Source organism: Leuciscus leuciscus (genome assembly GCF_965113295.1).
Source record: "Leuciscus leuciscus genome assembly, chromosome: 1".
NCBI classification, from domain to species: Eukaryota; Metazoa; Chordata; class Actinopteri; order Cypriniformes; family Leuciscidae; genus Leuciscus; species Leuciscus leuciscus.
Window position 1 is genome coordinate 64,635,759 of NC_138725.1, and position 27,501 is coordinate 64,663,259.

A 27,501-nucleotide genomic window follows, 5' to 3' on the forward strand; every position below is an offset into this window, starting at 1 on the left:
CGAAAAGAGGAGGCGTGTTCTTTACCCTAAGGCCATTTTTCTGGTTGCAATCGCATCACCAGTGGGAATTCTGAAGTCACGTAAGCTGCTCTTGTTCTAGTGACTTTTATTTTGACGCCACGGCAGACTTTTATATTATGAGTTCACACTTACATGTAATTAGATAAGCTTTATGCGTATTTGGTGTGCTTTCCGTAGGGAGGGCTCGGAATTTGGCCCAGACCCAGAGTACTCACCCCGTGGTAGGAATACTTAGAACTAGAAGTGTGGAGAAGAGGTGGTGAAGGGATGCTGATAAACTGTCAACGAACAGAGGTAAGTCTGCTATATATATAAACCTCTTATTGTTGATTAACTGAAGGCTCTCCGCTCGTGTTAGTGTTAATTATCCTCCCGAACTTTGTTAATAAAACATCATTTGGAAGGCACTGAGAACGCCAGAGCCTGAGCACAAAGCGCTCCCATTCTCCGTCTCCATAAGTTTACGATCTGAACAGTCCTGTCTAATACGTTATTAGACAGTAAAAAGAAAGTAGACAGTATATGAAAAAGTATTAGCGTTTGCAATGTGGTTGATATCAAATGTCGCTAGCTAAGAAGAAATACATAATCAAGTTTCGCTTGGTCCCTTCAAAGTCACGTTGGAATTTCTCCTAAACGTAAAGGTTGAGAAGTCCATCTATCACTGTTTTCCATGTTCGTAAAGTTAGTTTGTTGAGTAAATATATAGGCTATAAACTGTGTGTAAAAATGGCGGCTGCTGGTGTTTCGCGTGCGTTCGGCCAATCAGCGTACACTGGTAGTTCCTATTGTGCTGGGTAAAAACCCTACTCTGAAGTAAGAGCTTATTTAATTCTCACTAAAGGCATTCCTTGAACTAAAATCTTTCCAGGTTCTTGGGGTGTGTAGGCTTGCACTCGATCGACCCAAAGTCCGGCATCCGACCAGCGCAGAAGGTCTTTTCTCGAGGCAAAGTATTTTTTGATTAAATGCATTTCGTTTATCGTTATTTCATCTGACTCCATAAATGAAAAGGTTTTAATGATATCTGTGCATCATTAAATGTGAGCGAATGTTTGACTATTCCTTTTAACTCTTTAATAATGCCAAAGTCAGTTAGAATAATCAAATGTAACAATTTATGATGTCAGGTAAATGTATCATGCCAATTTCATAATCAATTCAAAGATAATTGATACAAAACATCAAATGCTCTGGAATAAAGAGAAGAGATGCGAACCCAACATAATACATGAAGCTTAGAGTCTTACTCTCAGCCTCACAGGCTAATCTGAAATACAGAAAGGACCCGAACCCTTTGCTGCATTGCATTATATAGACAGAACCTCTTTCACATGGAAACATGTGTTAACAATGGAAATTTGCCTTCAGAGGTTACACCTTTTGGGGGGGTAGGAGACCATTTGCCAGGAGACCACCTTCCTTTGTGTGCCAGTTATCCCTAAACTCTTAAAAACCGTATTACCTTTTGTTTTACTTATTTGGAAATGAGACATTTGTACCAGTCGCACTGAGACATTTCAAATGATACCAAAATGTACAATCCTCAATGATAATCATTCACATTAAAACTATGTATTTTCTTGGGTGAATTCAGGTGATCTGAGTATGAGAGAGAGGGGGTGAGGGATGAGGGAATTAAATGTAGATTAGGATGACTCGGAGGTGAGACTTTTGTCTCAAATGGTGAGTTCAAATGGTAATTTCCAGCAAGATCCTGTCTTCTCAGGGTCTGGTCGCTCCTTAACCAGACTGTCCGGCATTTTCTAATTTCTCAAGTCTTACAGGTGCAAACATCCCAAAAAGCAGGTACTTCTCCCATTAGTTCTAAGAACTATGGAAAGATTCCTCCGGTGCGAAAGCCCCTTATAATGTTACTGAACCTTTTTAGGTTCATATGATGTCACTAAACCTTTTTAAGTCCACATGCCTTTAAACCTTTTTAAGTTCCTATGATTTCACATAATCTTTTTAAGTTCCTATGATGTCACTGAACCCTTTTAAGTTCTGATGTTACTGAAACTTTTTAAGTTCCTATGATGTCATTAACCTTTTTAAGTTCTTGTGATGTTATGCAATGTCAATGCATGATGTCAATGGATCTTTTTGATGTTTTCATCTTTGATGTCAATTAATCTTTTTGACCTTTTTGAAGTTCCTATGATGTCACAAGTCATTTTTAAGATCCTACGGGTATCACAAATTATTATTAAGTTTATGATGTCAGAAGAACTTTAAAAAATACTATGCCACAGAACCTTTTGAATTTCCCAATGATGGTAAAAGACAACCAAGTACTAATGATCCCACAGGAGAACCATATTGGCAGCAATAATGTCATAGGAGAACCTTTATAAAGCCCTGTTCTGACAGAACTAGTTTCCCCAGAGTAGGTTAGGCAAATTTGTGTTTCACAGATGTACCTTGTAATTTCCTGTCTGAATGAAATGCATCATAAAATTCCATAACAAAAGCTGCATTTCTCCTTGCAGTGCCAGGACAACAACTGATACCAACGGATTTCCTGATACCAAAAACTAACATGTTGATCTGATGATTCTGTACTGTAACACTGTGAACAAAGAACCACATGGCCAACTCAAGAACTCTGCTTCTTTGCTCAACCTAAGAAGCAGCCATAAGAAATAATGCACACCCACTGAGTTTAACAGTTCTGCATTCTTATGTAGCACAGCCAACTTATATCCCCTTCAAGCATTTCTAAAAATGCTTCCTTCACACCTAAAAATAAAATGAATCTGTCAGGCAATGAGGTGATGGAGGGCAGAACCACGGGGAAAGATGAGTTGGAGCTTGCTTGAGATTCCCTCTCATCCCTCTCTGACCCCCACCACTAGCGAAGCTGCGTCTCTGGTGTTACTGTAGCCTAGACCAGACATGCGGGGGGGGGGGGGGGGGGGGGGGTTATACTTCACCCCGTCTTACAACACGCTGTTCACAGGAGACACCCAACAGCTGAGGGGGTCAGTGATGCCTCCAGACTCTTAAAGAACATGTGTGTTTTAAGGAGGCTGTGTTGAGGCAGGTCAGTGAGTGAGATGGCTTGACAAAAGCTGATGCTATATTATAACACATCTTAGGGACGTCTGTCTGATGCAAAGAGGTACAGAAGGGTTTCATTAGTTCACACGTTCATGTAATACGCTCCAGACAGGAACAGACAGGGCCGCATATTTTCGGTGCATCATTTTCAGTAATAGAGTTGTGGTAATTGTACTGCTAACTGCCACTCATTTGCTCCTCTCTTGCAAAGAAACAGTGTAATCCTCTAATTTGTTGTGTCTCTCGGCAGGATTCACTCTGGTTTCCCTTCACTCATGAGGGATACGAGCTGCTATCATATATCTCAGCCAGCACTGTCCTTTAACCTCCGACCTTTCAACCAAATCCATAACAACAGTATTAATCCACCAGCAAACACACACAAATTCTCTCTCTCTCTGACGGCCCTGGGCGGTTTCCTCATTTAGAGCTGTAACTCTGTACAGCAGAGAGTTGGCAGGCTCCGGCAGGCTGCACTGGATCAGTGTTGAGTAGCTTAGAGCAAGTCTGATGCTAGACTAATGCACTTTAGCCAGAGGGGAGAGCACAGACAGAGATAATGGCAGGGTGGTCTCTACGGTCATTTACTGAACAAATGAGAGAGGATTGTACAACTACACTCCCTGTGACAGGATGATTAGTTGCTAATAAAACAGGTGTTTGTGCTGTATAAATTATGGCAAAAATTGTTGCTAAACTGAACAGGAATTAATTTAATAAAATCTAAAGATAGGATTTATTGTAAGTTTAAATATTTCATAATAATTTATTATAAATGCACAAATATCTTCTAAATAAATAAAACGTATAAAACTAAAATAAAACATAATATATGTAAAACAAACTAAATAACTCTAAATCAAAATATTTTGCTTACAGATAAATATATAATGAATTAAAGCTAATTAATATAAAATATTTATTATTTAGATTTTATGCATCAACATTTTATTTATATTTAGACCTTTAACATTTCACTTTACAACTATGCACTCAGGATATTACATTACATCTGTAATAAAATAAAGATATTAATTATTTATTAGATAATCTATAGTTATTACAATTCTAATTTGAATTCTAATTTTAATAAGATTTACATTTATAAATTAATAAATATATATTCAGGATTTGCTTTTATATACATTCTTATATTTAGATCGTATGTACTTATTTTTACTAATATTTAGACTTGTATACAACTATATATTCAGGATTTTATACCTATAAAAAAGAGGTATTCAATTATTTATTAGATAATTAAAAGTTATTTACTTTAACATTTGAGATTTACATTTATAAATTCAGATCTATATATTCAGGATGATTTTTATACATATTTACAAGAGTATAATTTATTATAAAAAGGTGTAAAAAATTGTATTAGAAATTGTTTATTGTACCTTTTTTTATTATTAGATAAATCATTCTTATTTACATTTAAATTTTATTTTTACATTTATAAATTCCGATCATATTCAGGATGTACATTTTCATACATATTTATAAAATGAGACAATTTATAGTTATGTACATTTAAAATGTATAGATAGATAGATAGATAGATAGATAGATAGATAGATAGATAGATAGATAGATAGATAGATAGATAGATAGATAGATAGATAGATAGATAGATAGATAGATAGATAGATAGATAGATAGATAGATAGATCGGATTTACATTTATGCATAAACATTTTCTACAATATTATCAAAAACATAATTGATGATTCTTATGCAGCCACATTGATTGAGCTATTAATGTGCAGAGAAGAGAGATGCATTTATCAACATGAATGAGCATGTGGAAACAGCAGACGTGCACCATGTGTTCATGAGCGCGTCTGAATGTGCTGCCGCCCACATAACTGACATGCTGCAGCGTGCTGCAATCTCACTGTCTCACTTGACAACTTTCTCTGCCAACTGAATGGAAACACAAGACATTTATACAAACATACACTTTATACACACACAGACACACACCTGTCTCACACTGACATACACTCTACTGGGTCCTTTGTAAGAGTACCTTTGATTAAATGCTGAATTTTGTGGCAGAGAAGAAAGGTGAAGGACAGAGAAGTGATAAACAGGAAGACGGCCTTCATTCAGGAACAGCCCCACTCCATCTGATAGGCCGTCCTCCTTGAAGAGATGCTTTACTCACTCAATGAGATGTTTACTCTCTCTCTCTATCTCTCTCACACACACACACACACACACACACACAGTCTTTTGCTTTGATGTCTCAGTCATTTCCTTTAGATCAGACCTGCGGGCGTCCACCTGTACAGATCTGGTGAGGCACTCAGGGTTCTCACTCAGGGAACACTGAATCAATGAAGCAGAGCTAAAACCAAATCATCCACAAAACCACTACTGACAGTACCATTGCTCAGTGATGTTATCAGTGGCACACTTTTTTGATATGTTCATTATACTGAAAACGGTACACTTGATATGTAATATGTATATATGACTATAAGTGTTGTAAGTTGTTACAAAAAAGCCCATGGTATTGCCATCGAGGCAGTATTGATATATTGTACTTTGCTTAAACATTTTAATTGGTTTGGAAAACACCTTAGAAATCCCCTAACAGCTGTGCAGAAACCACAGAATCACATATCCATCCGTTCATCTACCTATCCATGTTTCTTATCGATTCCTGATTTTGATTCCAATAAGGTAAAAACAAACGTAGATATCATTCACATTTATCCTAAGTCTTATTGCAAACACATTTCATTGTAGCTGAATACCATCAAAACAAAAATCAACAGGCTAAAGAGCACTTGTGCCTATGATTTAAAAATACCATAGCAAAAACAACTAGCCTAACTAATAGCCTATACATTTCAAGCATTATTAAAGACAAGTAAACATTCAATAGTTAAAAAAGAACAAATAAATACAACTGAACATGTTGAATTACGATATGAATTAAATAAACAGTTTTAAGATTTTAAAGTACTCAGGCACAGAAACTGTAGTCAAATGTAAAATAACACTGCACTTTATAAATAAAATATGCATTACAAATATAGCCTAGTTACAAATGTTTTTCAGTCAAGAAGAGCGAGTCAAATTTCTCTTTGTCTTTTGTTTGATTAACATTATTATAGAGACGACAGCAGGAGTCTAAGGCTGCACGGATATACTGTTTCACATGCGTTTTCTTTGTCAACTGTTTACCGTCACTTAAGACATAACCGACATAACCATTTTTACAAGGATATTTTGACATATTTTTGAGTGTACTTGTCTGTTCTAGGGGTGTAAGGATACAATCGTTTTATCGAAATATCGCAATATAAAAATGCGACGATATGTATCGTTGATGTAAACGATATGATTTGCGATATAGAGTTAGTTTTAGCCAAGGCTCTATTTATAAAGTATAATTCACCAGAAAATGTAAATTCTATCATCATGTACTCACCCTCATGTCGTTTCAAACCTATACGATTTTTCTTCAACTTCCAAACACAAATGAAGATATTTTTAATGAAACCTGAGAGATTTCTATCCCACCATTTAAAGCCCATTCCTCTAAAACTTAAAAGACCCAAAACAAAATTTCAGTGACATTATTTAAACTACTAGCCTAGCCTATATATAATGATGAATATAATGCATAATAATGCAATAGGGGAATATTTGTGTGTCCAGATAATAATAACAATATTATTTTAATAATAATAAAAGTAATAATAATAAAAAAAACTCTCTTCTTTTATTATTTTGGAATAAAATATTGTGATAGTATCGTGATTAGTATCGAATCGTGACATGAGTGTATCGTTACACCCCTGGTCCGTTCAAGTGCAAAAAGATGCGGGAGAGAACTCACTATCGCACACTATAGAATATAGTCTTATAAGACTATGTATTCTTTTTGTTCTTGAATTGTTTAAAAATCACAAAGTCACTTTTTCTGTGAGCAAGCTTTGGATGTGTGTGCAGCGCAGAAAACCACGCACGGGTCTTCTTGCACTTGAATGGTTTAAAATCCCATCAAAATGTGAACACAGGAATCATTAAACAGGATCCAAATGCACATGTCTTATCAAATCCACGGTTCTTGGAAATTTGAACCCGGTTCTAAAATGGAACTGGTTCTCGATACCAAACCCTACCCACTTATCCATCCATCCATCCACCCACTTATCCATCCATCCATCCACCAACTTATCCATCCATCCATTCACCCACTTATCCATCCATTTCATCCATCCACCCACTTATCCATCCATCCATCCATCCATCCATCCATCCACCCACTTATCCATCCATCCATCCACCAACTTATCCATCCATCCATTCACCCACTTATCCATCCATTTCATCCATCCACCCACTTATCCATCCATCCATCCATCCATCCATCCGTCCATTCACCAACTTATCCATCCATCCATCCACCCACTTATCTATCCATCCATCCATCCATCCATCCATCCAGCCATCCATTCACCCACTTATCTATCCATCCACCCATCCATCTACACACTTAATTATCCATCCACTTATCCATCCATCACACTAGTATCATGATCTCTGAAGTCTATATCAAACCTTTTAAAATTTTGGAGAAAGAAAAAATAGTTTATCCTGACAAACTTTCCTTTCTAGTTCCAAAGTGAGATCTGGCACAGTTCTGTCCTGCAGCAAATTACAACCATATAAATGTGTTACCCAAACAACAATACAATTTTTTTACCCTGAACGGATCATAAATGGTCAGCGCTAAATACAGGTGTAAACAGGATCTAAAACATTTTGTGATTGGATAACTAAAATCAGTAGAGTAAACGCTCTATAAATCGAGTGAAGCTCGGTACTGTTCACACAGAATGCATTTTTGCATTCCACTGCACTACGTTTCCATTGTTTTTTCTATGTAAATATACACTAGACGGATGCCTAAAAACGTCTAAAAATGTGCTGTTCTAAAAACATGGCACCTTCAAGAGTTCACGCTTACATATGATCAGATATAGTATAGAATTTGCATATTTGGCATGCTGTCCGAGTAGAGGCCTCCGAGCTCTGAATTTAGCCTGAACCCAGAGTACTCCCCCCCACCCCCATCCCTGGCTGGGAAAAGAATAATTGAGAGTGAGGAGTTGGGGTGCAGGAGGGATGCTGGAAAACTGGGACAGAAGTAAATCGGCTTTATAAATATGCCTCCTCTCATGCTGATTAGGTAGCTTGACTACGTCAGACTTCGTACTTCCGCTCAATTTCAGTTCGCTTCTGTACTCAGTCTAAGGTAGCGACCTATCTCTCAGTTTTCCTCCGGCCTGAAAACAGCCGGCCAATCAACGAACAGAGGGCGGGCTGAGAGCCGTGACGTAGATGCTGATTGTACCGTGGATGCGTAGATTTACTTCACATAATCTGCAAAAGTCGTTCACAGCCATGTTCACTCCTGTATTTCGCTCGATGGTTTTGTTTTCGCATCATACATGTGTTTACAGTGGAAGTTAGATGCGCCTGAACATGCGCATAACACATGTAATAACCAAACGTTATGTGATTGGCTTACGGGTAACCAATGATTTTAAACTTCAGACAAGCGCCTCGAGAAAGAAAACGCTTTTCAATTATGCCCTTCCAGACTCTGTCTACGAAGCAAAGCGAAGTAGCAGAGTTTGGTATTACCAGGCTACTGATTAGGTAGACTATCTGAACGTGCTCCTCTCGAACTTTGTTAATAAAACGTCATTTAAAACGTCACACAAAAACGTGTTCAATGTAAATGACCCCTAACACATGATCGTTCTGGGACGTGTTGAGAGAAACTACACAACAAGCATTTCAAACTTCACTGCTTCATTCGCTTCTTTTCTCGTCGTGCAACATGGGTTCATTCATTCAATAGTATTCGTCGTGGTGCACTCACCCGTGAAAAAACACCGGGTGGAAGCGGTAATGCATCTCAACCAGCCGCTTGCAATTGGATCACTGAAAACCCGTCTTAATACCAGGTGTAAACCTGATCCTTACTGTTCACAGATTGTGAAATTGTCGAAGAGAGAGATAAGAAATCAGTATTGCTCGTTTCAGCATGCATTCTCACAACACACACACACACACACACACACAGGTATGCCTGTGACCTTTCTTTCACACTTTCACCTTTGACCCAGCTCAAGCCAAAGGTACTCAAGCATATCTCCAGGGCAAGCATTTTTCTAAAACATCCTTATGCATCGCAGCCTGGCCGAGTGGAATGTACTGACAAAAGAGTTGCAGAGAAGCAGAGCCAAGTAAGTGATCGATCGTCTCAGCGTGTCTGAGCGCCTCAGTAAACAATCTACAGTGTTGTTTTCCACTGCTGATGCAGTCAGCGCTCACATTCACATGCGCAGCGAGAGTTTCTTACACAGATCCATCAAAGCTGCTCTTATTCCAGCTTTGTTGGACTTATTAAAAGTGGATCAGAATGCCGTGGCATGAATACCCTATTCACTGCTGAAAAAAACAATTACAATCCTTCAGCCTGCGATAGTCTCACGCTTCAAAAGCAAAAAGCCAGGAACAGTACAATGAAAGATACCAATGTTTAGTAAACACTCAAATATATTAGTAATAAAATTCGGAATCAACTTCTGCCAAGAAGTATTATTCAGTAAATGTGGGTTGTTTACCATTTCAAAGCAACTTGTTGCATACAGTTTAAGTCAACTGTTGTGCCGTCACGGGTGTTCATATAAGCTATTTTGCAGCGCCTTTGAAAAAAGTTAATCCAATTAGATTTTAGAGGCTTTATAATTTTAGATTATAAAAATGTAAATGGTTGATAAACGTACACCTATGACTGCACGTTCTATATTAATGAGCCAGTTGCTAAAGAAATAATTGTCTATAGCCAAACTGAATAGCCTAGATGTTGGTGGCTGCCAATCACCAACAAACTTGGTGAATTATACAGAATTCAGCTGATGTTCTGTCACAGGTCGTAGTCGCAGTCAGGTTTTAGAGCCATTTCTATCCAGTCTTACTTTCATCCAAATGGAGAATCCAACAACTTGATCATCAAACAAGAAGTGTGTTTAAGTGTATTGAATGTGCACTTGTAGTGTACTTCAAATCTTAAAAGTATAGGCTACATTTTAAAAAACAATACCTGCGGATAATTTTATATTAAAGGGATAGTTCACCCAAAAATTTTTATTCTGTCATCATTTACTCACCCTCTTGTCGTTCCAAACTGGTAAGATATTTTAAATAAAATCTGAGAGCTTTCTGTCCCTCCATAGATGCAACTACCACTTTAATGCTTCAAAAAGTTCATAAAGAGATCGTAAAACGAATCCATATGAATTGAGCGGTTTAGTCCGAATTTCCTGAAGAGTCTTGATCGCTTTATATGATGAACAGATTGAATTTAGGCTTTTATACACATATAAACACTCAACTCACACATCAGTTGTGGTAAACTGAAGCTCAAGCATGTTCGCTTGACGTGCAGGAACCAATGAGGATCATTCTCATGTTACGCAGCACATTTGAGCTTCTGCAAGAACCAATGAGGATTATTCTCATGTTACGCATCACGTTTGAGCCTCTGCAAGAACCAATGAGGATCATTCTCATGTTACGCAGCACGTTTGAGCTTCAGCAAGAACCAATGAGGATTATTCTCATGTTACGCATCACGTTTGAGCCTCTGCAAGAACCAATGAGGATCATTCTCATGTTACGCATCACGTTTGAGCTTCAGCAAGAACCAATGAGGATTATTCTCATGTTACGCATCACGTTTGAGCCTCTGCAAGAACCAATGAGGATCATTCTCATGTTACGCAGCACGTTTGAGCTTCTGCAAGAACCAATGAGGATTATTCTCATGTTACGCATCACGTTTGAGCCTCTGCAAGAACCAATGAGGATCATTGTCATGTTACGCAGCACGTTTGAGCTTCAGCAAGAACCAATGAGGATCATTCTCATGTTATGCAACACGTTTAAGCTTCTGCAAGAACCAATGAGGATCATTCTCATGTTACGCATCACGTTTGAGCTTCAGCAAGAACCAATGAGAATCATTCTCATGTTATGCATCACGTTTGAGCTTCAGCAAGAACCAATGAGGATCATTCTCATGTTATGCATCACGTTTGAGCTTCAGCAAGAACCAATGAGGATCATTCTCATGTTATGCATCACGTTTGAGCTTCAGCAAGAACCAATGAGGATCATTCTCATGTTACGCATCACATTTGAGCTTCTGCAAGAACCAATGAGGATCATTCTCATGTTACGCATCACATTTGAGCTACCGCAAAAACCAATGAAGTTCATTCTCGTGTTATGCAGCTCGCTTGAGCTTCAGCAAGAACCAATGAGGTTCATTCTTGCGCGTCAAGCATTTATGGTTGAGCTTCAGTTTATCTTCACTGATCAATGTTTATATGTGAATAAAATATTGTGTACTAATGTATAATGTGTTCTATCTGTTCATCATATAAAGCGATTGTGTCTCTTCAGAAAATTTGGACTAAACCACTTGGTTCATAATTATGTATTATAGTTTTATTATCTCTTTATGAACTTTTTGAAGCTCTCAGATTTAATTTAAAACATCTTCATTTGTGTTTCGAAAGATGAACAAAAGTTTTACGGGTCTGGTATTGGTACTATTTAAGTACACTTTTGTAGTGGTACTCTTTAAGTACACTACTTTAAGTGCACTATGTAATAATGTAAAAATTAAAAGATTTACTTTAAAGTATATTTTAAATAATTGTCCAATAAATTGTTAAATAAATCATCTATTTGCATGCTTTATGCAAGTTTGAATGTACTAAATTGCAACTTCACCATTACAAATGTGTAATTAATAATAATGTATTTAAACACATGACAAATAAGTCTCAATATAAATGCCATTTAAAGTATAGTTTAGATAATTCCTTTTCAGTACATTTTGCAGTACACTTAAATAATAGAAGTAATTATGAAATTAATATAAGGACAGGATGTACTCAAGGCCTAATTAATTGGGTCAAAAAAGTTCTCTAAAGTTCAGCTTATATCAATATCAATTTTAACTTCTTTTTTTATTATTTAATTGCGATTAACATGCAATTAAATGTTCGAAAACATTACATTCAGTTCGTACTTAAGTATATAATATTGTTTCCATAATAAGTACACTTTTTAAAAGTATGCTAAAGTCTACAAAAATGCAGTGTATCTACACCTAAGATGAATACGGTAAAAAAAATTAATACGCTCTGAATGTATGACAGTTGTAACAAATGTCAGGAGGAAGTCACACAAGCTCCATGTCCATCGAAATTGAGAAATGTGTTTATGCTGGTAACCACAGAGAACAGTCGCTATGTCCTCGTCCCTTATCACGTCAGCATGCCTCATCATCCCACAGCACAGTTCCTCTCCGCTCTCCTCTCCTTTCTCCAGTCTGTCATCACATGGTTATATGAACTTCTCTATGGATTAATCCAGTAATGCACTGCTGAATGCATGACTGTATGACTGTAACGTCATAATGCAGAAAGTGACAGTTACTGTAATCAAAGGTGGCTCTCTGCGTGACATTTCCTCCATAAACATCCAAGCGGTGCTACTAGACACGTCACGTTTCTAAAAACACATTCTGTGGGACAAGGACTTTCACCTGGAGGCCAAGAGCAGTTCCTACACTAGGTCTTGTGTGAAGAACTTACTGTAACCTGTCTGTCTGCCTGGACAGGTTCTATATGGCACACCAAAAACAACGACATGAAAAACATAATTAAGGTGTTTTTCCACTTATCCCGGTTGTGAATGTTGTTGTGACACATTAAATCATTTGAAACTGATGGGGTGTGCACTAGCAGCTTTGCATAATGCAGTAAATGTGTCAACAAACTAACAGGACAACATTTTTCAAGGATTTGTGCAGATGAAAAAAGTCTTTCTGAATGTGGTATGGAGACTTTACACTTTATAATAACGTTTGTTACTTCATGAACAAAATATGCAATGTGCAATCAGTTAAGAGTAATCTAGATTCAAATATTACTATGAAAATATTTAAATGAAATTTCTTTAGAAACTTTGGAATTTGACAATATTTTGAATGTCCACAAATTTATGTAATGATTCATACAGAAAAAAATTGTTTTAAGTGTGTTTCATATGGTAACATCTAAATTAACTGTTTTAAAAAAAAAAAAAAAATTATATAATTTGTTTGAAATTAAAAATTAAGGGTCTGATCAGAAGTAACAATTGTACAGTTAAGGCTCGTTCACTTCACACCAAGAACAATAACTATAAAAGGTACACTATAACAATATTATACCAACGGACAATAACATTCTGTTTATTCTAAGTGTGTGCTGCAGTTTTGCCATCTATCACTTTAAAAGCTCTCTAAAGCAGGACGGATTCTGATTGGCTGTCAATGTTTTTGTTATTGATCAGCTGGGGAAAAAAATGTGATTCCAGTGATATTCTCTATGCTGTTATTGTTATACTTGAGGTGTGATCTCTGCTATTCTTTTACATGTAGAACGATTTTTAAAACTATATATTTTTTATTGGTATGGTGTGAACAGCCCTTTACACCTTCTTTTTACAGTGCAACTAGCCTAATTCTGTTTTAATAAAAGTTTCAATATAGTATATTAGGCAAAACAAAGTAAACAACACAACCAGTTCAGGCCATCTGAAATGAAAAGGCAGTTTCACTTTTCTCTGGAGAACTGCTTGTTTCCATGGATACGGCTGAATTTCCCAGGACAAACTTTCCTGCCAACTCTAAACTGAAAACACACACACACACACACACACACACACACCACGTGCGTAGAGGTTATGAACTTATTATTTTCCCTTTCTGAGCTCTGATTTGGCCTTTGAGTGGATTATTTGGATGGAGCGACTTTGGATTCCTCCACTTTTGAAATGTTGATCCCAAGTCAACTTTTGACATCAACATATTTTGTGAAGATGTCAAAAACTTTTCTTTTTTTTTTCTTTCTTTTTTAATATTATGAGGAAAACAGATGAAGTGAATGTTCCACAACCTGCAAAGCCCAGCAATAAATCAGTTGTGTTGCTTTCTTTGCATATGAGGGGAAGGGTGGAAATCAAATACATAAGCTTGGCAACACTAACATTAGCTTACTACATTATAAAGCTTAACAGATGATCAGTTCTAATAGAAATGTCATTGATTTGACCGGCTAATTAAAGTAATTATAGTGTAACCCAGTTACTTTATGTAAATAATCTAATAGCATGTCATTATGTCTTTAACATCAGAGTGAAAGTTATTACATAGTGTCACCCAGCATTGTTTCTCTTACCCACGAGCAGACAGAGGACGTCCAGCCCGACCAGCATCTTTCTGCTGGAGCATTGAACCGTATCCACGGGTTCCGCGGGACTCGGGATGTGTTTGGTGCCGTTTTCCCTCGCTGTGTCTCCGGATCCACCGTGATCCGCCAGCCGCTGCTGGAGCTCCGCGTTACTGTTCACCGAATTCAACTTCTGCATGTTGTCCGTTTAATTCAACACTTGTGCCGGATTTACTGTCCTTCACAACCTCAGTAAAGCCAATCTGACAGGTTAGGAACACGGTTTACTTGAACTTTTTTGAATCTTCTGAATGGTTTAGTTTAAAATCCAACAACAAGCGCACGTGTGGATGACGAATATAGAAATGTACACACGTCTTAACTAATGAATCGATCAGACTTGTACAGATATCCTGGTCTGCTCTCTTTTACACGAGAAATCCTTTCTCCAGCACTTTTGAAAAGTTTCGGCTGCAGTTTGGCCATCATCATCTGGACATGATGGAGAAAAACACATTCCTGAAAACATATGTCAGTCAAAAGTTTGTCATCCTCTGTGACTCCCCATGTCAAACTCTTCTTTCTTTCCCCAGCCGAGAGCAAACTTGAAGCGGATCGTGTTTTGATTTGTGGGTATTAGTGTCATTCCTCCGCCCTCTTTAGGGCTGGCTCAAAACCTAGTGAGCTGACTATCCAGGCAGCATGTTGGGGTTATACGTGTTCCGAACGCGGGAAAACTTGCAAACTTGAATTTAATAATAATAATAATAATAATTCGGGCGACCCAAGTTGTATTTTGGCGCAATAGAACAATTAGCCAAGTGTTAACTATAGTAACTATAGTTCTATAAAAAGCACTGTTTTCGTAATAGGTGTAATGATAAAGTGATAAATAATATCATTAGTAGGCTAGGCTTATTTTTCTTAACGAAAAGCGCTCGAGCAGTCCAGTGTTATTTGCCTCCAGGTGACAGCCAATTCCGTTGGTGTCTAATTTTGAAGGCTGCGCCCTCCGGAAGTCACATTAGTCGTGAGGATGTCTCATTTAAAGTCATAATGAAATCAATTAATTTTTTTTTTTTTTTTTGGAATATATTGCATTTGTTTTGTTTTTTATATGCTGTGCACATAAAAAAAAAAATTAAAAAAAATGATGTGCCCTAACTCATAATCTTTAATCAAAATAATTCCCCTGCCTCTTGCTCCGACTGCGTTTTACTGGCGCGAGGGCGGGACAACCTGTCACTCACATTAGATCAACCAATAGCAAACCACAACCATCCAATCAATTCCCAAATGACAAAATCAAGTCCCGCCCTAAAGTTTTTTCTTGTTTGAAAAGCCATTTCTCTCAAGAAGCTGACATAGGCTACCTCACAATAAGGAATAACATATTAACTTTTGTTTCATGCCTACTTTAAGAAAAGTAACCATTATAAAATTGACTGCTATTCCCAGTAGCACCTCAATGCAGAACACGAGATCCGGGGGGCGGAGTTGGATCCAGATAAAGGGGTGGAGATTGGTAGGTTTAGGGGTGGGTTTAGGGATTAAGGGGTGGAGATGGGTAGGTTTAGGGATAGGTTTTGGGATCAGGGGGTGGAGATGGGTAGGTTTAGGTATATGTAAGGTGGGAGGAGTTGGATCTAGATCCGACTCCTCCCCGTGGATTTCATGTTCTGCAGTGAGGACCATCTCGCTATTCCTGCTGAGGCTGTATTATCTTACTTAGCAGTGTAATGTACTTTTCTTAAATGAGACAGCCTCAATATGCGGCAGACATATGTGACCTAAAGAGGGTGCGGCCTTTCGAAATGAGACACGGCTTCTGTTTAGGCCAAGTGAACATTTATGACTAAAGGCCCAGTCACAATTACAAAGATACGCAGGCAATAAAGGCCCATTGTCTTTTGGCAAGAGCATAGTGAAATATGAAGCACAGCTCAGAAGTCACTTCCGAACCAATCAACGTTCTGTTGGTCAACACAAGGAATCTGCATTATCAACATGAACCCATTGAGTAATCTGAATGGGGAACTTTTCCCGACTGCATTGATTTCTTTTGAAATGACTGGCTTTTGCACACGAGAAATTCACTGAAGGATGACAAATGTGACCATAATGCACCATTAATTGTTATTTGACCGCTGTTGTTACTAAACATTTGAAACTCCATGTAAAAAAATAAATAAAAATAAAATAATATATATATATATATATATATATATATATATATTTCATTTTTTTTAAGAGGAGTTCGAAGAGCCATTGATTTGCATACAACTATTCTCTAGCACATGCATCCTTTGTAAACACCCCTTATAGCATTTTGCCACCAAATGCTGTCTATGTAGGCAGCCCACGGGGAAATGAGGCTCAACCTTTCTCCTTCTCTCTTTCTGCTTTCCTTCTTTTTAATGACACCAGCAAATGTTGCCTTTCCTTGTCTTTCAACTCCAGCTCTAAAGCACTGATCAGCTGATCTTTTTCTTTTTCATTAAATGGCGACAATAGAGAAAACCTGTCAGACATTTGTCTTGATGCCATAAAATAACCATTTTGGGTTTCCTGAAGAACCATTCAGTCAACACTTCTTAAAAGAACCATGTTTTCTCAGTGTGGTGAACATTTTAATAATCTAAAGAACCTTTCTGCACGATAAATAACTCAATTATTTGCAGGTCTGGTGAACGTTAGAGAATTGGGAAATACTGCCATCTGGTGAGTTTTAACAATGACATTTTGCATCCGATCCAGCAGAGTCTGGCTGTGCCATCTTAACTCCGGTTGTTCACATCGACGATTATTAAATAGCTGATCGGTGAGTGTCACACTGCTGTCCACACCCTTCTTAAAAGTATTTTCTCGTGGATTACAAAAACCAACTATGCTTTAAATGCAGACAAAGTGTCTGTGATTAATATGCAGAAATGCCCCTTTCTTCTACAGGATGCAACATTTGTGATGTGGATTAAATGATGTTATTTATACAGTCCCTTCCATTCCAACGATGTCTCTTCCATGTCTAAACCCTCGTACATGCAAAGCATCACATAATGTGTGTGGAAATGTGTTAAGACCTGTAGATGGAGACAAACAAACATTTGTTTCAGAAGGTGTGCTTACACGCTCAAGAAATTTGTCTTCATGACACAAGAAAAATATAACTACTCATAGATAATAAAATAATGACATAATCTGCATATTTGTGATATTTACATCAGGGTGCTATTTACCTTTATGAAGGCCACATTTTTTCAGCCTTATACAATGTATGCATTATTTTTCATGTCCAATTCTTACATTTGATCAATAAATGTAGTTATAATAATAAGATATAGGGCTAATACCAATCAAATTTAATAATTTACACTGCAAAATTACATCTGCTATAAATAATGTTATGAGATTAATGTTTTAAATAAATGTTTGAGTATACAAATAAGAAAAAAAATGCAATGATACTTTTAAACATGAAACTAAACCGCCAATAGGTGGCAGCAAGTGACCTTAATGAGTGAGTCATTGAATCATTCGTTCAAATGATTCATTCAAAATGCTGAATCATTCAGTAACTAAACACAGTGTTGCTTTCCTTTGGAACTATTTTTGTCGGTGAAATAAACCCCCCCAAAAAAGTCAATTTTGTGTCTAAAATGTGAGTAACTTAATATTAACTATTGAAAAATAAAATCAATGTAACATTTGCTATTGTGATAATATTCAGAAAAACAGCTCCCTTGGCCATGTTATGTTACTATTTTATTTGTTCATTTGTTTGCATATAAAAAAAAAACCTCAACATTTTACCCCAGTATGTTTCTTCTGTAGGGTTTCCTGTGTGTACTGTTATGCAACTTTATTTTGATTTCTCCATGAAAGTCTCTCACAAAGAGACAGGCAGGGCAAGCCTCAACAGCGCAACCTTGTTACCAGAAAAACACTATCTATTTTCAATCGTTATCCAAACACAAGACACCTGCTTAACTTAATCAATGATTATGAAGACAAATTAACTGAAGAACTGAGGCACGCAGAAATACAAAAAAAAAACGAATAGAAACAGAATATACATGTTACATTACACCCCCTCCTGGAAAGGTGCGTCCTCGCTAGTGTTGTCACGGTACCAAAATTTCAGTATTCGGTACCAATACCAGTGAAAATCCACAGTTCTCGGTACCAATTTCGGTACCAAATTGGCTAGAAATCAATAATTTCTTTGCTGATACTTCCTCGTCATCATGGAGAGCGTAGTTCGCACCGTTTCAAAAATAGTCGATCTCCGAATGCGAATGAACTTACTCTGAATTTTACTTTTGTTTTTATATGAGGATCCTTTTTCAAATAGCCTACAAGGTCAATATTGATTTTCACTAAGGACAAAACAACAAATTATCCGTGAATTTATATGGAACTAATCTTTAAAAGCTTTCCATCTTTACTCTCCTCATGTAACGTTTGCATTCGGAGATCGACAAGTTTCTCCTTTCCAAAAGCGCTTGCTCTCCCGTGGTGTCTGTCATTGCTATGCAACCATGAACATAGGCGTGCCTGGAAAACCGAGCGCGCCGCGTCGCTTCTATTATGAGCGTGCTTGCAGCACGCCTACATTTGGAATAACGGCCACTTATGGCAACGTGACATTAGCCAAATCCAAAATATTTCCATATGTGTCTCTTTCCTCCTTTCTTATCAACAAGTGGATTTACACCACATCAGCAGCACCGCCGGTCGCCATGTCTCAGCGCTTTAATAAAGAGGACGCGCAACTGCATGCGTGCGTGCATGCGTGCATGCATGCGCATCAAGGAACCGGGTTTGAACAGGTCCTCGGTACCAACGGTACTTAAGAAAACTAGGTACCGTGACGTTTACATTTTTCTAGTACCGACTTGGTACCGAAGTACCGGGTCTTTTGACAACACTAGTCCTCGCATTGTATAAATTCCAACTGAGGAGTGAGGGCAGGGGCTCTGGAGCGGGATGTGAAACAGGAGAGAGAGAAAAAAGTTTGGGGCGAACCAAACAGTCCATGGGGGAGTGGAGAGAGGGAGGACCTAGGAGCAGGAGGAGCCAGATGGTCACCCATAGTCCAGTCAGGATGAAGCCCCAGGGTGGGGTCGAGGGAGGGAGGAGCCATGGTGTTGACTTGGCTGAAGACACCCTGGGGACGACTGATTGAAATAAAGCCACTGGAGCATCCGAGGTGGAACCAGGGAGCCTGAAGACTGAGGCGAAGCCGGTGGGACTGAGGACGAAGCCCGGAGCCAGGGGGGAAGATGGAGCCGAAGGTGCAGGCAGGACGACGTCTGACCAAGGCAGAGCTGGTGGGACGAGGGAGCCCGGTGGAGCTATGAGGACAACGATTTCTGGTGGAGCCGAAGTAGGGAGGACCCAAGGTAGAGCCGATAGGTTGAAAAGTCGCGGTTGTTCGTAGGTTAGGGAAGAGGAGGTGGGAGGAATCACAGGGAGCACAGGCAACATGGGCTGGGCAAAACCAGCTGAGAAACAGGAGACTCAGGGCTGGGCGAGACCAGCGGGGGTGGGAGAAACAGGGAAATATCTTTCTCAAACACCTCCAAATTACTTAAATAACAATAATAATTTGTTACATTTGTATAGCGCTTTTCTGGGTACTCAAAGTGCTTTACATATGGAAGGGTGAATCTCCTCAACCACCACCAATGTGCAGCATCCACCTGTATGATGCAACGGCAGCCATACTGCGCCAGAACGCCCACCACACACCAGCTTATTGGTGGAGAGGAGACAGAGTGATAGAGCCAATCAGTATATGGGGATGATTAGGAAGCCATGATGATGGACAGAGGCCAATGGGCAAATTTGGCCGGGATGCCAGGGTTACACCCCTACTCTTTTTCGAAAGACATCCTGTGATTTTTAAAGACCACAGAGAGTCAGGACCTCGGTTTAACGTCTCATCCGAAGGACGGTGCTTTTTGACAGTATAGTGTCCCCATCACTATACTGGGGCGTTAGGACCCACACAGACCACAGGGTGAGCGCCCCCTGCTGGCCTCACTAACACCTCTTCCAGCAGCTACAGGATCCCATCCAGGTACCGATCAGGCTCAGCCCTGCTTAGCTCCAGTAGGCAACCAGCCTTGGGCCACAGGGTGATATGGCTGCTGGCTGCTTCCCGAGTCCATACAATACATCTCCATGACGGTAGGGTTGTGGGCGTGGCTTCCCTCCATACCCTCGAACTACACAAGAACTCCCTCAGTGATGCCCAGTGTTGCAGACACACACACCTGGTCAGACTCTCCATGTGTGCTCAGGCTCCGGGGCGATGTGTCTTCCCGTCCTCCTTGCAGGCTCAGGCTAGTCCATTGTGGCAGGCCAATCTTCACAGTCTGCGGTGGGCTCTTGCCTTTCTGACATAAAGTGTTCTTTAAAATTGAGCCAAGAACCCTAGGGTTCTATATAGAACCACAATTAACCTTTTTTTCCTGAGAGTATTGTTTTCAGTCACAAAAAACATCTAGCTACTCAGGCCTACTTGTGCTGCAACCACTAATGTTTTTTTTGTGTGTGTGTAAAAAAATGAAAACTGAATGTACGTTTCATATGTAAAGTGATGATTTGGCATGGGAATATCTGATACTTATTAAAAGATTAAATTCCAGAGCCTGGAGAAGTGAAGGGACGGTTGTGTGTCTTTATCGTCAGTGGTATTAAAATTACAGCAGTAAATCCATCCTGAGCAGGATTAATGTCACACTTTGACACCATATCTCACCTTCAAAATCCCCCAAGGGCTTATTTCATCTTTTAAAACACGCCATCTTTAGTTGTTCCATTGAAAGCCTTTTCAAAGTAGTGTTACACTGTTGCCAAGTTCATAAGATCATTAGGTGTAATGTCAGCACGGTCAGTTGGTAAAGGATGGAAATTGAGTGGGAGAGAGAAAGGTCAGTCGTATTTGATCATGTTCACGCAACACTATATATAAATTTCCTATCCCCTTCGCACATCTCGGGTCTGAACTTCCTCTAGCTGGGCAGAGGTTCTCACCCACAAGAGTGACCAGTCACGAACACCACCCGACCAGACATGGAGTCACTGGATGACCTTATCTTTGAAATATGCCTTTGTGTCTCTTTTGGTTCCTCTCAATCAAACACATAAGAGCAACATTGTTCCTCTTTTGATTTTCTTCATCACTGATTTATTATCTCACCCAAGGCTTTAAAAAGCTAAAGCTGGGAAAATCTCTTGTGGCTTTGGAAAGTGTTGATACTTCATCATTTCTCTTTTTCTGGTTTATTGGTTTACTATTTTCCTGCAGGTGTTTCCTTTATCTGGCTTATGACAAATAGCAAAAGTCATTCATATAGAGCAACTTTCACAGGTAGACCACAGCCTGGAGCTCACAATATATATAGTCAACATATACATGCCCAGACAACACACAAACTTAATTTTTCTGTTACATAGTTATTACATAGTTATTACATGTTTGCCGTTATAAAACTTCACGTGACATGATTAGTAGAAATTCTTCCAAGTAAAATGAATTATGCCACCGCTGAAGGTGGATCAGCTAGAGAATATTACTAATTTGATAGTTGTTTATTACTATAATCATTTGTCATTTGTCAATTTTCATATTCAGGCTTTCTGCATGATCTGGGTCACAGGGGAAAACCACAACTGGGTCATATCCACAAATGTGTAAGAACATAAAGCTTACATGCGCGTTTTTAATGCTTTTTACTCATTTTATATGTAGTCTTCATAAAATGGTATATGTAGCCAACCGTGCGAGTCCAGATCACTTTGCACTTGACCATAATTTGAGTGGATCTCATTAAACTTGTCAAGAATAAATCTAGCTCATTTTATACCTCAAAATAACAAGAAAAAAAAAAAAGAGTTGTGCTTTATTAGAAAGCTAATCAGAAAAATTAAGTGTATTTTCAGAACCATTAAAATGTTGTGATTTTTTAATCAAAATTATTTACCTCAACTCCCTCAGTACAATGCAAAAAATATCTAATTCTCACCATGTTGATGTCAAAAAAGGATACATTTAAATTGAAATATTTACAGCATGCATATCATGTATTAATTATTGTACTGTAATTAATTTATCAGATTTTTTATATGATTTTTTACTGTAATGCAGGTAAAAAGAGATTTGCATTATTATTCAATTAAATTATTTTAAAGAATTACATCAAAGAATCCTTGAATAAAAGTATTTGCAGAAAAATATTGCGCAGCACAATTGTTTTCAACATTGATAATAATCAGAAATGTAGAGCATCAGATCATCATATTAGAATGATTTCTGAAGAATGTGACACTGAAGACTGGAGTAATGATGCTGAAAATTCAGCTTTGCCATCAAAGGAATAACTTACACTTTACAGTATATTCAACTAATTTTAATAACATTTCACAAATTACTGTTTTTACTGTATTTTTGATCAAATAAATGCAGCATACAGTACTTCTTTTCAAAACAATTCAAATGTTACCACTACATTTGAACGGCAGTGTTTTCATGTTTCATCCTTTCACTTATTCTCCAATGTCATATTAGCTGTGTATGGATATCAAAGATTTATACGATGCTTTGATGGATCGACATTCTGTTATTGTTACCACACACTGCAAAAAAATGCTGTTCATACTTAGTATTGTCTTGTTTCCAGTCCAAATGTCAAACATTTCTTAAATCAAGATGCATTTACTAGATGAGTAAAATGACTCGATATTATGTCCTGTTTTCCAGCGGAATTAATCAAAATTAAGTGATGCTTAATAAAAATACAAAAAGCTAAATTATCTGCCAATAGGGTAAGAAAAATGATCTTAATTCAAACAGAAACGAGATTATTTTTCTTACCCCATTGGCAGATAATTTTGCTTGTTTTAAGCAAAAACTCACTTAATATTTATTTATTTCCTTAATATTATACTTAATATTTAATACTAACTTAAAACTTAATATTGTATGTCATTTTACTACTTTAGTAAATGCATCTTGATTCAAGAAATGTTTGATATTTGGACTGGAAACAAGACAGAAATACTAAGTGAGAAAAGCTCTTTTTTTTTGCAGTGCATGTCAGAACATCAGAATAATAACATATGCAGAAGATAAAAAGTTTAGCTCTAGGCTGATACGGTGTGGTTGTTGTGTATTCCTTCCCTTAATATTCTTAACATGTCAGAACAAGCTCACTTTGACCACTGAAAAAGTTACGGCAAGAAAAACGAAACCAACGCCTATAAACAGCAGCACAGTATATGGTTAAGTACAGGTCTCACGTAGTGCGTCACATGTGGCGTAGAGAATGTGATGGTTTTGTATAGTGTAAAAACTCCCAGCAGTCTATTAAAGGGACTGTGACACCTGCTTCCCTCCGGTTGACAGCGAGTAGGAGGGCCTGTCCCTGCCCAGGCGAGAGATGTTTCGTATAGCACATCACCCATGCTTTAGGGGAAAGTACACTACAGCACTCCTCTTGGACATCTGCTGAGAAACTCTAAACAGGAACACAGACACTCACAAAACACAAAGCCATCGTACAGGAAGCTTGACACATTCTGAGGTTTGTCTACGGGCCAACCAGAAGACGAGAGGTGGAGGCCACGCTCATTCGACATCATCAATCCCAGCCTCACCAGTGTTTTCACCTCAGTTCGCTCACTCTTCTCCTGCACTGACGCTGTCAGGCATCATGTCTCTATCTGCCGAGTACTGCAGTGATAAAACGGGTGACAGGGGTGGCGGTGGTGGAGCTCTGGCCCATCAGAGGAGGCTGATCCGGGGATTGCTGCTTTGGGCCACCCTGCTCACTCTAGGCCTGGCCGCGTCGATAACTCTGCACTTCATCAATAAACCACAGGTATGGATGAGATCTATAATCTAAGTTCATGTTCATTTTATCTATAAGTTGCTTCAACCATGTCTATGAACTTAATGAAATGCATCCTGCTTAATGAAATGCACAATAGCTGTTACTGGTGGGGTATTCTTTCAATAGGTACACCTTTATATCTTATTTCCCCCGAAAGGGTTCATATTAGTACCTTAAAGGTACCCTAAGGTGCACATATGGTACATTTTAGAACAAATGTAGAATGTTTTTTTAGACAAAAACAATATTAAATGAAGCAGTGAAGCAGATACTTGAATCAAAAAATGTTAAGAAAATGATAAACGTAAATTCAGGCAATTGTGTCTAGAGCTGTTGTGTATTGTGTATCTGGTGGGATATAGTCAGACCACAGCGGCTTGCTCACTCAAAACCACAGATGAGGGGAACGCAGATGTGTGTAATCACAACGACCTCATATTTAGAGACAGGACAGATTCAAACAGATAAGCTCAAATAAATATATAACTTTTATATAAAGTGTTTGGGCACATAAAAAAAATTATGTCTAAATGTCAGAAATGTAAACTGAACTTTATAGGTGTTTTTGGTGATTTTTAGTGGATGTATGAAATCCTAGTTGATTTGCAGGTGTAGACTTCATCACATTCACTATCAATATTACAGTAAGTTACAGTAAGTAAGCATGTGATGACCACATAAAAAGGCGAGTCTTTGTTATGCAGAAAACCAAACAGCTCATTTAGTGCCAATGTGGAAACTCAGTATATGTCAGTTTTGATACTGCTGCTCAGTATCAATCATCATTGTTCTTTCCAGCGCAGTGGAGAGATCTGAATTTGCCGAAAATGCTTCTGTTTGTCTGATAAGACATGAGACCTGTGGTTTCATGCCAGTTGGAAGGTCAAATCTGGTTAACACATGAACATGTCAAAACATGTTATGGCTGCCCAACGAACAATTTAGTGCAAGAGAAAATAAGAAACGAAACTTTCTGTGACATAGTTGATAGAGATCAGCATCTGATGCAATTTCAATTTATCATCACTTTTGAGTCACAGCTTTTTCATATAAAGGAACTTTTTTTTTTTACACTCTTAAAAGGTTCGAAAAGAGGCTTTGCGCAACAATGCCATACAATAACCATTTTGGGTTCCCCAAAGAACCTTTCAGTAAACAGTACTTAAAATAATTTTTTGTAAAGAACATTTTAAAAAATCTAAAGAACCTTTTGCGGAATGGAAAGCTTCCGTGGATGTTTCTTCATGGAATCATAAATGCCAATAAAGAACCTTTATTTTTAAGAGTGTGATTGTGCTACAAAAAATAAAACGTAAGAAACGATCCTTTTCGGGTAACTTTTAGAAGGTTATAGGATTGGCTATAGGATTTAACTGGTGGTTTAACTCAAAAGTAACACCTATAAGATATGAGAACCTGATTCTGCTGTTTGAAAATGAAATTGGTTAAGTTCTGAAACTATACTTTCTCTTGAAATTGTTTTTTTTCCACACACACACACACAAATGTAGATGCAGCATATTGGACTGGTGAAAACAAACATGCAACCGCAGAACAGTAGAACATGACATTATGACATCATTCCACTGAGGGGAAATGCCACCCCTGCTCTTCCCTGGCTTGTCTGACATCAGAAGCGCTGCTTGTGCACATACCTTTTACATACATTTGAAAATACATATTTGGGGGAAAAACAAATGTGCTAAAGGGGATAGATGAATTGGACTGGAATTAATTGGACAACATACCATCAACCTGTTGGAAATGGCCTAGTGACCAACCAGAGTAACAACCAACCTGAGCACCTTAGCAACTGTCAAGAAACCAGAACCCAGGGCTAATGGGTTTCATTTCTGAATTTACCCCAGTATGGGGCTTAAATGTGTCTGGGTATGGGTTTCATGCTGGCCCAATCTGAATTAACCCCAGTATGGGCCTTAAATGGGTTTGTCCATGGGTTTCATGTTGGCCCTATCTGAATTACAGGAACAACAGGATGACAGAAACCACATCGAACCAAGTGAAATCATGGACATATCATTTTCACCAAACTGTAAGTCAGCGCTTTGAATCTTTTAGACATTTAAATATTTATCTTAATGTGTCTTCAGTTTGTGATTGTTATTCCCTTACTAGAACAAAATTGTATCCCTTAATATCCTAAAGTAGCCTCAACAGCAATTTGGATACTTAATTCACAATTAAAATGTTGTCTTTTTCTATAAGCATAATAAAAACCTGAAAAGGACTTATCTCTAGACTTGTTCACAGGGCTTCAAAAAGATATGGTGGGACTACTCCATTGGAAAACAGTAAATACTAGCTTCATCGAGGGAGAGAAGCAGTTGAAGGTGAAGGAAGATGCCCTATATTTCCTGTACCTGCAGGTTACCCTTGAACCTCAGATGACAGAAAACTATACAATCACTATTCAATCAAAAAACAAAGGTGTGTTTTTAAAAGGTCTTATCAATGGATCAGTACTCCCAACTGGCTACATGGGTAAAGGGATTAAACTGAGTAAGGGAGATTACTTTAATGTGACCTGCAACCCTAAAGCCAAAATCCAGTATCATTACAGTGAAACCTACCTGGGAGTGATCAAACTTCAATCGATCTAGATCAAAGACTGAAATGGATCTGTGACAGTAAGAATGTGGACTCTGATTTGCACTGACCTGTTGAATTTTGAAGTACACTGGAGGGAGTGTGCAGCATGTTTGACTTGGTAAGAAATGTATTACTATTTTATTTATTTCTTAAAGTCACATCTCCAAAAAAAGTGAAAGCTCTCTGCCTTTATTGCACTATATTTAAAGGGTTAGTTCACCCAAAAGTGAAAATTCTGTCAGTAATTACTCACCCTCATGTTGTTCCAACCGCGTAAGACCTTCGTTCATCTTCGGAACACAAATTAAGATATTTTTGATGAAATCTGAGAGCTGATCACTTCTCCATAGGCTGCTAGGTGGCCCAAACTTGCTGGCCCAGAAAAGTTATTAAAGAGATCGTTAATATAGTCCAAGTGACTACAGTGGCTCAATCTTAAGTATATCAAGCGACGAGAATACTTTTTGTGCGCAAAAACAAACAAAAATAACGACTTTATTCCACTATTCATTTCCTTCTCTCTGGGCCTCGTAAGTGTTTTTGCGCAGCGCGTCTGTGTTACACGTCACCACGTAGGCTCA

The 27,501-nt window shown here is 38.1% G+C and overlaps 3 protein-coding genes across 4 annotated transcripts in view; 2 read left to right on the forward strand and 1 right to left on the reverse strand.

The window, feature by feature from the left end:
* The window catches only part of ppap2d (phosphatidic acid phosphatase type 2D), a 36,702-nt gene extending 21,675 nt beyond the window's left edge, over window positions 1-15,027 (reverse strand). The window contains exon 1 of the mRNA XM_082137726.1: window positions 14,421-15,027. Within this exon, the coding sequence (XP_081993852.1) occupies window positions 14,421-14,610 (190 nt within the window). The 5' untranslated portion in view covers window positions 14,611-15,027. The remainder of the gene's footprint in view (window positions 1-14,420) is intronic.
* On the forward strand, window positions 4,772-13,897 carry LOC309475116 (uncharacterized protein). Its single transcript, XM_082137736.1, has 2 exons — window positions 4,772-8,516; window positions 8,682-13,897. The coding sequence occupies exon 2, from the start codon at window positions 10,577-10,579 to the stop codon at window positions 11,543-11,545; it is 969 nt and encodes a 322-aa protein (XP_081993862.1). The 5' UTR covers window positions 4,772-8,516; window positions 8,682-10,576; the 3' UTR covers window positions 11,546-13,897.
* Window positions 15,028-23,329: 8,302 nt separating the features above from the next.
* tnfsf18 (TNF superfamily member 18) lies at window positions 23,330-27,121 on the forward strand. 2 transcript variants are annotated; one of them, XM_082166288.1, is made up of 3 exons: window positions 23,330-24,298; window positions 26,297-26,363; window positions 26,570-27,121. In XM_082166288.1, exons 1-3 carry the CDS (start codon window positions 24,131-24,133, stop codon window positions 26,929-26,931), a joined length of 597 nt encoding a protein of 198 aa, XP_082022414.1. In that variant the 5' UTR covers window positions 23,330-24,130; the 3' UTR covers window positions 26,932-27,121. The 2 variants fall into 2 exon arrangements, with proteins under 2 accessions (XP_082022414.1, XP_082022415.1); XM_082166289.1 differs by having other exon boundaries at window positions 23,333-24,298; window positions 26,582-27,121.
* Window positions 27,122-27,501: the final 380 nt, after the last annotated feature.

Coding starts and splice junctions, on each gene's coding strand:
- LOC309475116 (XM_082137736.1), top strand. CDS start 10,577: ATGAGGATCATTCTCATGTTACGCAGCACATTTGAGCTTCTGCAAGAA.
- tnfsf18 (XM_082166288.1), top strand. CDS start 24,131: ATGTCTCTATCTGCCGAGTACTGCAGTGATAAAACGGGTGACAGGGGT. Junction 24,299..26,296: donor ACTTCATCAATAAACCACAG/GTATGGATGAGA, acceptor TCTGAATTACAG/GAACAACAGGATGACAGAAA. Junction 26,364..26,569: donor CATATCATTTTCACCAAACT/GTAAGTCAGCGC, acceptor ACTTATCTCTAG/ACTTGTTCACAGGGCTTCAA.